The sequence below is a fragment of the Morone saxatilis genome, unplaced genomic scaffold, assembly GCF_004916995.1.
Source record: "Morone saxatilis isolate NCDOM2014 unplaced genomic scaffold, NCSU_SB_2.0 Contig1, whole genome shotgun sequence".
Classification (NCBI taxonomy): domain Eukaryota; kingdom Metazoa; phylum Chordata; class Actinopteri; family Moronidae; genus Morone; species Morone saxatilis.
The window spans coordinates 2,419,061-2,430,632 of NW_023339651.1; the positions used below are offsets into that span (position 1 = coordinate 2,419,061).

Genomic DNA, 11,572 nt, shown 5'->3' on the forward strand with positions numbered 1-11,572 from the left:
GTCTGAGCAACCTGTCTGCTGCTCCAGTGTCCACAAAGAGCTGCACACTGTTTATTTTACAGTTTTTATGTAGCACACATCATATGTCTTTTTCCTTAAAGGACCTATTTCCTATCATTTATTAAACCCAATAAAACCAGAGATTTGGATGGATTTTGAGCAGATTATTTCTTTTTATTTTAAATGCATTATTATAACAATCATACAGACTTAATATGCTTCTTTTGTGACAAATCCAGTGTGTAGAAAAGAGTAGCCTATTAAGTCTGTATGATTGTTAAAAATCTACATTAATATTAATATTCAAAGGAAATAATCTGCAAAAATCGTATTTATTTGTTCTGGCATCCAAACCTGACAGTTTTTTTAATTAAAATTATATCTTTTTACAGTGTTTTAGAGATATAGATCTACTGTGTATTGTTTTTTTCTTACATCCCTTAAACTCAAAACAACCTTGCGACCCCTAGTGGGGGCCTCGACCTCCAGGTTGGGAACCACTGCTTCAATCAGTGGACGAAGTACTCGGATACTCTGTTACTAGTTAAACTACAGAAGTATTAACATCAACATAAAGCTAAAGCAGATCTATAAAAAGTCTTTTCTGTTTGTATCTTTGTCTTCAACGTCTGAATTAAACAGATTTTGATTCTGTTGAACATGTTTCTGATGTTATTTATAGACTGAAGCAGCACATGGGAATAAAACAATATGCCAAAAATAGGCTGGGACAAATCTGTGAGACACAGGAAGAAAGAGGGAGGGTATTTACTTCTACTATACTTCTATTTTATAATCTTTATATATCAGAAATTCTGTCATTAAAACTTTGGATATAATTTGATTTTGTTGGTTGGAGGTTTTGTCCATTTTTCCTCCTATTAAAATGTTTTTTGGGGAGTTTTCCCTCACCTGAATTGATGGTCTAAAAAAGGGTGTTGAGTATTATTAAATAATAAAATTTTACTTCATTTCCCCCCAAAAAATGAGAAAAGGTAAAGCAACATGGGATTATTAAGTAAACTGAGCCATAAAAGAGGTAAAGGAAACAGAAATGAAGTGACTTAAACCGACCTAACTGATGAGGGGGGAACATATATAGGTGGACCAAACCATTTAACAGACCTGAGGGGGGTAAACTGTAATAAATGATTCTGTGGTCGTTTTAAATAACTTATTAGGTCAAATCTTGAATTGTGTCCTTGATTTTTGTGGCAATTATTGAAGTAACTTATCAATAATATTTGGTTTAACCGACAATTCAAAGATGTGTTTTATCTGCACAGGAGAGTTTGTATAAGTTATTCCTAAGAGATACTAAGAGACACTCATAAATGTAGGTGATTATACTCAATTATATATCATTCATATGTAAAATCTAATTAATTAATCTACTCACCCATCTGGAAACTTTATATTAACTCAATACCAAACATATATTTTATTAATAAGGACGTTATTTTCTTAATTATTCAACAGTAACTTAGAAGAAACTCTTTATATATGTATGTAGTGGCTCCTTTTAGTGTTTCTAATCAAATCTTTATTTATATTTGTATATATATTTTATATGTACCAACGTAAATTCCTTATATGTGAAAACTTGGCAATAAACCAAAATAAAATTTTAATTCTGAAAGGAAATTATATCAATGAGACTTTAAAATGGGAGAAAATCTAGAAATCAATGTCAACAAATGCTTAAAAACTGTAACTGTATCAAGTTGTGCTGCCTGTTTAAGCTGCACTCGCTCTAATGTGATTGGAAAAGAAGTAAAACGTCCTGCAGTCCCTGAAGTGGCTCCTCCAGGTAAACAGACTGCAGATCACATGAGGATTTAAAGGTGCGCGTTAAAGGGAGATTTCCAGCCTGAGAAGGATCCCACGACAGCACCTGGCCCACAGTGACCTCCCCACAGCAGGATTAATCCAATCATCTTCAGCCGCACAGCGAGTGGCAGCTGTCGCACTGGGCAGGTTTCCAAAAGGAGGAAGAAAGAAAGGAAGAGGAGGAGGAGGAGAAAGAAAGAAAGAGTCTTGTCTTGCCAACACATCACAACTTCAACATTCCCAAACAGATCTGAGCGTCAGTCGTTCCACTGCTGTTTTCCGGAGCTGAATGGTTTCTCGACTTGGTGTAAAAGTTGGCACTGGGTGTGTGATGGTGGGAGGCCACAGGGAGGGGAGGAAGAGGAGGGGAGGCCAGTGAAAGAGGAGGGACACAAGGGTGCACTGTTTACTCCCCCCCCCCCAAGAGGCCTCCACTGCTTTATGTGCCAAGACTCGACCTTTTGTGTGCCGACTCGCACTGATTTGTTACTGTACAGGAGCTTCTGTTCAGTCTGGATGTTAAATAGAACAGGATACATGGAGGTTTTTATTTCTCCTCCAGCAGCTTTAGGGTCAGACGAAGGTTTAAAGTTACGCAGTTTAAATAAAAAGTATGTTAACTTAATCCTCCAGAAAATGTCTCATTCCCATAGATTAAACCCAACATTTGCAGAATTTTTTCTTCCTGCTAAATGCATTTATTTTGTCTTATTCATAAAGTATTTAAAATGTGTTCATATAAAACTTTGTCCCCTTAGGAGGACGCAGGGTCGCAGGAGGCTACATCTCTTCAAAATACATCTCTGTTTAAGAAAATATGACGTGAAGCAGAAACAGCAATAAAAATGATCAGGAAACGTTCATTTGTGCACAAATTTGCTCTTTTTACTGTGAATTGTGTCGGTAGTTTGTCATTTTTAAGAAACTGGTTCCCTAAAGAAAGACAGGAAACATTGGTTTAACTAATAATATTTAGTTTTAGTTGACTTAAAGGTCAGATTTTTCCATTGTTGTTCTGTGTTCTTAAAATATGCATCAATTCTTGATGATGTTACATAAAAAATAAGGAGGCAGCAGCAGATATTAGATTAGACGATCCAGAGAAATTTATTGGCAAACACTTTGATAATCGATTAATTATAGAAAGATCTGGATCCTCCACAAGTTACTGAGCCTGAAGATCAGAGTGGAACCAGAAGGTCTCTGAACACCTGGGAGCCGTTTGTAGATTAAGATTTAATATTTAATTTACCTACAATATGGCAAAATGATTAAAGTTAATCATTAATTAACAAAGTTTTGTTGAACCAATATCAATTGTTTAAGCAAAATCAATAGAAAAGATTGATACTGCTCATGTTTGTTTACTCAATATCTGTACAAAACAAGCCTTCACTGAAGTCCTGACTCTAGAGAAATACAGCTTGTTTCCAGTCTTTATGCTAAGCTAAGCTATCTGTCTACTGGCTTCATATCAGAGCCCAGGAACCAGATTTCTGTGTTACACTCCTGATAGTTCACCTTCAGATCTCACAGCCAAACATCCATAAACCTCAATAGTCGAAGGTACAATATAAATTAGATGTTTTATATAAACATGTGTCTGTGTTTCTAGTTTACGCAGGTTGATTTTAATTAATAAAATAAATGAAAGCTGCTCTTTGAAGTGAACCAGTGGCTCCAGTATTTGGGAGCTGACCGTGACAGCAGATTCAGATCAGTCTTGACTGTACAAAGAAGTTCACATCACAGTAATGAGTTCTCTGGATGCCAGTTAAATCTTAGGGCGTCTCTGTCTGGAAAAAAACCCACATAAAGACTAACTGACCATCTGCCCCCAACACCAACCCCTCCTCTCACGCTGGGAGGGAAAAAGTTGCGTAACACGAGTTTATCTGATTCAGACAGACAAGTAGTGAGAGTTCCCCTGAATTACTGTTAGATAACTGTACTCACTGCAGTCTGTAAAACATAACATGGTAATTATATTAACAAACAAGCAATCAATTCAATTCTAATTTGCTTTATCGGCAACAACAATTCTGCCAAAGCATCAACAATCAATAAAAGTGAGAGAATCAGTGATGTAATACACACAGTAGGTCTGTGTCTCAGCATTTAGTTCACTTCTTTAAAGAAAAATAAATAGTCTAATAGAACAAAGGTCAAACATTGAGGACAAGAAAACTGAATTTGTCAAAAAAAGAAGCTTGTTAAGTCTGTATGTTTGTTTAAACTGATAAAAGAGAGCAGAATCAAACACTAGAGGGAGACATTACAGCCTCCTCTTCCTCAAACAGACTCATGAAATCACCTTGTTTTTAAATACGTAAGGACTCAATGAAATACTATAACATACAAATACATAATGTATTAATTAGAGAGGCATTAAAGAGTATTAATATATACATATTAGTGGTAGCAGCCTCCATTGCATGTTGTTTAAATACAGTAAGATTAGAGTTCAGTGTGTGACATTAGTTGCAGGGAAACATTCATAACTGCAATACTGAAGGCTTATCTCAAGATCTGATAAATAATAATCAGTTAACTAATCAATAAGAGCCTAATTTTATGCATCCATGATATTAAAGAAACAGCAACACAACACAGAAATTAACAGCCAAAATAAGCTTCCTCTGTAGTTCACACCCTGGATTTAAATGTTCTTGTGCCACTTTCGGGATATTTTAGAGTAAATTAAAGTGATAATAAATGCCTTCAAACAGTAGAAGTGTGTTTATAAGCTTTCTTCTCACAGTTTAATAGATATATTTGAGGATTAAACATTATAACAGATCTTTTATTGATGTGAACTCACATTAAAACCATCAGTATGTGCAGGTTTTCTGCTTGTTTGATTTTCACAGCATGTGTTGTTTATCAGCTGAATATTGCATGAAAACTCCTGCTGTGAGAGGATTTGTTAATTAAATAAACTACAAGACCATAAAATGACTTCTTTTAATGCACATTTTTGGTTTTAAGGACTCCACAGTCAACAGCGTGCCGCATAAATCATGAATTAAAGGCACCTTGTTTTCTGTTTTTCCTCCCGCTGTTAGCATGAAGCTGCTCAGGTGAGATCATCCTTTAATGACGTGAATGATGTTGGCTTCAAAATGCTCCACATCAGTCCAACTGCAGGAAGGAAGCAGTCTACAAACCCTAAAGAGGAAACATATTTCAGATATTTAACAAACTTTAAACCGCAGATCTTCTGTTTGGTGCAGATTTTGTAAAAACTGACACTTTTTTTTAACGACTGAAACCATGAACTTCAGTCTGACTGCTGCCTTATACATCCTCATCATCACTAAATACGTGGTAAGTTACTGCAAACTCATTTATTTGTGTATTTGTGCAATTGTCTGAATGTATTTACATGGTATCTAATGTAAAGAGGAATAAAATGTGTCCTGCCTGTGGAAATTAAAAGTAAATTAGTATTTGTGCACATTAACAGCCCTTAAACTAAATACAGATAAATAATCTGATAACACATCTTAATGTAAGAAGTAAGTTAACATAAATTATTATTACAAAACAAAAACTGGAGTCATTCACATGAACTGTTAAAGCAACTCAGTTAAATGTGTTCAGTATTTTAAATTTTAGTGATTTAATTCCAGTTTTATATAAATGTAAGCATTATAATATCACTGGTTCCCAACCTTTTTCCTTAAGGGACATTTTCTATCATTTAGTAAACTGACTCAGTGACATATTATATGGATATTTCATATTATATTAAAAACTGTACAATGAATTTGTGATGAATTTAGAGCAGATTATTTCCTGTTTAGGGAACTTTTTTATACAATTCTCTGTCTGTATTATGTATTTTTAATATATTATGGAACAATTACACAGACTTATTTAATAATTTACTTTACTTTTCTTCACAGAAGTGAACCAAACACAGAGATATACACCTACTGTGTGTATTTTTTACGTTTTCTCGGACACCTTAAAATACAAGAAATCTGCATGAAGCTTTGGCGACCCCTAGTGGGGGTCCGACCCTCAGATTGAGAACCACTGCTTATAAATCATCATAAACTCAATTATACATCCAAATAATTCTTAATGATCCCTCACAGTATAAAGATTTGATGTAAGTCACATTAAATCATTTTGATAATGAATTCACTATTAATTATTTTGTTGTTTTCATACATCAGCTGTTTTAACAGGTAATATAATAATTCGCTTTAGTGGAAGAAAACTGAGTAAATTCAACTTGGTGGTAACATTTGTATAAAGAAGCATTTAAGTGACTTTATTCAGATAAATTCTGTTCACACATTAAAAAAAAATTGGATAAATGCTGCATATGAGAGTAACTTAATTAACTTAATTTACCCGAGTTACCTTAAGTAAATAAATACTTGAGTTCCTTCAACTCAAATCAAATATCTTTAAAGCTTAAATTGTTTGAGTTAATAAACTTAAATAGTTAAACAGACACACATTTATCAGGTACTTCAACACATATTAAATTATATTCCAAATATAAAATGTAGAAAGACGAGTGAAAATCTTAAATTCATGTACAAGATTTGAGTCTCAAACTCTTGTTTTTATAAAGTTGGATCAAATCTTTCCTTCTAGGCTTCTAGGTGCAGGAAACGGGTGCTGAGGAGCTGCAGCACCCTCTAAAATCTGTCTAAATAAAAGCCATTAATTCATTATAATGAAAGTAATATGACATTCTCCTTTTTCACTGGGATTTATGTGTGCACTGATATCAGTTTTATATCAGTTTTATCCACTAACAAGTTATAACATGTGTGTAAAATGTTGTTATTAACCAGTAAATAGGCTATAAATGATCCTGGTTATTCAAATTAATGCAAAGCTTTCATGCATTCAGTAGAAATATTAACTGATTTTCCAGGTGAATTGAATGAACCTGCATTAATCTTTGTTATCAGGTGGAATCGACTCATCCATGTTCAATTGTTCTTCACCTGCAAAAGAAAGAAAACGAGTGTAAACTGAAGATTAAGACCAAAGCTGCAGCGTCACTGCAGAGGAGCAGTAACACAACATCAGGTAACTATATGATAGAAACCTTCCTCTCTCAGTCCCACTCCTCACGCTGATGGTTTATATTGTGATGTTAGGTTGTGTGATGGAGTGGGACGGAGTGAGCTGTTGGCCGGCTGCCTCTGAGGGAGAGATCGTCTCCGTCCTCTGTCCTCTGCCGCTGCTGAAGCCCGAATCTCCTCCAGGTGAACGGCGTCCACACACAGCAGGAAGTCTCTGAAGAGTTTATATCAGCTTTCAGGAAGAGGAACATTGAAGTGCACACTTATTATTAGCATAATAATAATTATTAATTATTTTTAGCCAAGGTTTTAGTCCAGATTCCCAAGAAAATCTTCCACCAGCCACAAAATCAGCCTTTAAAATAGGTTTTTGTCTACAGTAAAAACTATTTTAATTCATTTTAAATGTTAACATTAACATCCTTTATACTACTTTGCACCTCATAAATAGATTTTAAAACTTTAACGTCACCTTTAACGTTAACTTTACTAACCTTGAATAAATTACATAATTATATCATATATTATAACAACATACTTCACAGTAACAACCATATAAGATGTTGGTATGTCAGTGTTGTGTTTACAGCTCCTAAATGTTACAAACTGGACCTGGAGTACAATGTCAGGAACATGCAGTGTTGGAGAAATATCACATCTTTTTTATTTATTCTTTTTATTTTACCTTAAAAATTAAACTTAACTTCTTCCTGATAGAAATCAATAAACTGTATCACATTCAGATTGTTGTAGAAAGGACTTCCATGTCTTCAGCTGCAGTTTGAACTCTTCCTCCAATGAATCGTTCTCAGTTCTCATCACAAGGAGCTGCTCGGTCCGAGGATGGAGCAAACCCAGCGTGCCGTATTACGAGGCCTGTTACTACGAAGCTTCTGAGGAGGACGAAGACATGGAGGAAGAGGAGGTAGAGCAGATGTAAAGGTTTACTGTCTCCTTCTGAACTCTGATTTCATCTTTAAATCAGCAGGGAACCAAAGATTTCTGCTTCTTTATGCCTCTAATTGATAAATATTTCATGTTCTGCTCCAGAGGAACTACTTTGATACCCTGAAGCTGATGTACAGCATCGGATACGGAGTTTCTCTGGCTGCTCTCCTCGTCGCTGCTCTGGTCTTCTGCAGCTTCAGGTTGCCTTATTTTGAAAAATAAAGAAAATCTAATGTTAAAGATGAAACTCATACTCTCTTTTATCCTCCCAGGAAGTTGCTCTGCACGCGCAACTACATCCACCTCAACCTGTTCGTGACCTTCATGCTCAGAAGTCTCGCTGTGTTCATCAAAGATTCAGTGTTGTTTGCAGACAAAAGCACGGACCACTGCACCGTGTCCACAGTAAGGCTGCAGACACACTGACGATAGTTTAGTTTATTTACATGTGCAGTGTGTTTATTTGTGTATTATATGTGTTGATTTGAAGTAACTTATGTATTTATTGTTCAGGTAACCTTAGTAATTTAAGTTAATTGTGCTAATTTCATTAAAGTCTGTTCCAAACTTTCCAACTTTGTTACCATCAAGTTGAATTTACTCAGTTTTCTTCCACTAACAAAAATTATTACATTACCTGTTAAAACAGCTGACATATGATAAAACTATTTATCATTAATTGACTGTAAATACATTTTTAATTTTCTTTAGGTGAAAAACAATAAATCTTTACACTTTGGGGGATTATTATGAATATTTTGGATTTATGATGATTAATAAACTGAAATTAAAACAAAAGAGAAACATTATTATAAGGATATAAAGTTAACTTAAAGAAAATGAGTCTGGAATTATATCACCAATAATTAAAAATTTGAATTATTTTGTAATGGGGCAAAAGTTAGTGAATCCTGAGCTGCATTGATTAAAACGAGCAGGTTTATAACGTCCAGTGGCACAAAATTGTTGTCTAAAATTAATCAATTAAGTTATAGATCTTTATTGGGCAGCACTGATCAAACCAGGTCAGTTTACTTTTACTATAATTAATCAATCATTCTGAGTGGGCTGCACAATTAATCACAATATTATGGAAATCACAGTATGTGAGTTGCAGAAGCTGCAGTTGTTTTGATAAAAGTAAAATGTGACAGTCAGCTTTATAATGAAGATCTGCAGAGATTCCCTCGTCTACAACAAATATCACATCATGATGTTCAGTGAAGATTAAACCTCAGGTGCTTATTTTCCTCTCGATATGGTAAAAACATGATATGATGATGATATCATATCCCATTATTCAGTTTAATATCATAAAAGACAAAGAGAGAAGCTGTAAATTCACTAATTTAGGAAGCTTGAACCATTTTTTTTTTGTTTTTTCTTAATAAAAGTTTCAGATAAGTTTCCTGTCGATTGACTAATGGATTAATCGACTGATGGTTTCAGCTCTAAAACCATATAAATCATTGTGTGTAACCATAAAGCACCGAAACACTGAACCCTGATATATAAAATAAGAATCAAACTTTCAAATCATTTATTTCAAAACCAACCCAAAAACCTGGACACTTGTTTCTTGCTTTTAAATTTAAATTGTCCTGTGACATCTGTTGTGTAAGGTAATGTGTCCTTAATGTCTTTTATGTCCTTTATGTCCTTTGTGTCGTCTCAGCTCCGGTGCAAAGCAGCAGTGACGTTCTTCCACTTCTGCGTTTTGTCCAACTTCTCCTGGCTGCTGGTGGAGGGTTTGTACCTGCAGACGCTGCTGCTCTTCACCTTCGCTCAGACCAGGAAGCTCTTCTGGATCTACGCCCCCATCGGCTGGGGTATGCTGTGCTTTTATATGTATCATAATAATAATAATAATAAAAATAATCTTTATTTATAGAGCACTTTAAAAACCAACGTTACAAAGTGCTGTGATAAAACATTTAGGAAGTAAAAGATACTTCAGAACATTAATATTCAAGTAAAATCAGGGCAGGCGCTCAGATAAAAGTGTGTTTTAAGAAGAGACTTAAATCCCTGACTCAGGTGACCTGATTGCTCCAGAGTCTCGGGGCCCCAAACTCTCCGTCCCCTTTCAGTTGGGCCTCTGGAGCAGATAAAAGATGTTTACCTGAGCCGGCGTGTACGGTATGAAAAGGTCTGAGATAAAGTAGGCGGGGAGAGACAACCTAAAGCCTTAAAAGTTAAAATCTTAAAATCAATTCTAAAAACATACAGAGAGCCTAAAGAGGCTGAAACAGGAGTGATGTGATCTTCTTGGTTCCAGTTAAAAGCTTTATTTTACATGTCTGATGTTGTAGGTACTCCATCAGTGACTGTTGTTGTCTGGGCCCTGCTGAAACATCAGTTGGATGACGAAGGGTGAGTAAAAGTGTCGATGTGCAGACGTGTTACACATCTTCATTTAATGTTAACTGACGGTAATATTTCTGTACGCAGCTGTTGGGACAACCTGGAGAGCCGCTTGTGGTGGATAATCAAGATTCCCATTCTGCTCTCCATCTTTGTAAGCAAACACATTCTGCTCACATCTCTTTTATTTACCCGAACTAACCTCTGGGAACGGGACATTTCTCCCACCGACACACCTTTAACTGCGCGTTAAAAGCAGCTTGTAAGTCAACAAATCAGTCAGGTGAATGTTTATTGTCCAGATTTTGGATATTTTGACATTTATTTTTGTAGCTCAGTGTTTTGGGAATCTTGCTGTTGCGGCTTTCATGTTTCAGGCAGCAGCTGGTTAGCATATGAGACAAACAATATATAAGATCTTAATTAGTGAGATTTAGAGGTGCTGGGAGATGGATTTTGGTACCATTGGACAGAGTCAGGCTAGCTGTTCCCTCTGTTTTCAGTCTTTATGCTAAGCTAATGGGCTAATGGCTTTGACACAGCACAAATTATATATATTAATTAAATAAATTACAACTCAGAAATAAACTAAAATGTTGTTTGACAAGGAGGTTGGTTATAATTTGTGGAAGCAAAGAACAAATATTTCAATAAGTTTAAGAAGAGATATAAAAGTTATTATAATGAAAAACTTTCTCAAAATATTGACCACAAAGTCATTATTTTGAGATGCTAAGTGAATATTTTTTATAACCTTTTTAACCTAAATGTTTATGTATTATAAGTTATAAGGTTTTTATTTGTTGTTTGTTTATAAGTTTTGTTTTCTCTGCATGTGATTTGATCCACAGATGAACTTTGTGATCTTCCTGAATGTCAGTAGGATCATCGTTCAGAAGACAAAGGCCACACCTGTGAACCAAAGTGAGACCCAGCTGTACAGGTAAGATCTGACTCACCTGTTCATTCTCTCGTCTCCTCGCTGTCTACCTGTCAGCCAGCTTCTTCTGCTGTCGTCTGTCGCCTCCTGCAGGAGACTCGTCCGCTCCACTCTGCTCCTCATCCCTCTGTTCGGGCTCCACTACGTGGTGTTTGCTCTGTTTCCAGAACACGTTGGCGTGAGGCCTCGACTCTACTTCGAGTTGGTGTTAGGATCCTTCCAGGTAGCAGATATCTGTCGTAGCTGTCGCTGTAAAACTTTAAGTTAAAAGTAAAAAAAAACAAACATCCTTGATAAAGTAGGGTTAATAATTTAACTCTTTTTGAACTTCAATTTTACTTAAACTTAAAACTAAAAACAATTATTGATGTATTTAGTTTAAAAAAAGGTTTTAAGTTAGGGTTAGTTAGTTTTTACTGGGTATTTTGTCTTTACA

The 11,572-nt window shown here is 35.3% G+C and overlaps 1 protein-coding gene across 1 annotated transcript in view; it reads left to right on the top strand.

The window, feature by feature from the left end:
* Positions 1 to 5,103: 5,103 nt before the first annotated feature.
* ghrhr2 (growth hormone releasing hormone receptor 2) overlaps positions 5,104 to 11,572 on the top strand; it is a 7,152-nt gene continuing 683 nt past the window's right edge. Inside the window, exons 1-11 of the mRNA XM_035669028.1 lie at positions 5,104 to 5,157; positions 6,768 to 6,888; positions 6,960 to 7,067; positions 7,697 to 7,820; positions 7,937 to 8,032; positions 8,105 to 8,237; positions 9,508 to 9,661; positions 10,145 to 10,205; positions 10,284 to 10,350; positions 11,048 to 11,139; positions 11,230 to 11,359. Of these exons, the coding sequence (XP_035524921.1) occupies positions 5,104 to 5,157; positions 6,768 to 6,888; positions 6,960 to 7,067; positions 7,697 to 7,820; positions 7,937 to 8,032; positions 8,105 to 8,237; positions 9,508 to 9,661; positions 10,145 to 10,205; positions 10,284 to 10,350; positions 11,048 to 11,139; positions 11,230 to 11,359 (1,140 nt within the window). The remainder of the gene's footprint in view (positions 5,158 to 6,767; positions 6,889 to 6,959; positions 7,068 to 7,696; positions 7,821 to 7,936; positions 8,033 to 8,104; positions 8,238 to 9,507; positions 9,662 to 10,144; positions 10,206 to 10,283; positions 10,351 to 11,047; positions 11,140 to 11,229; positions 11,360 to 11,572) is intronic.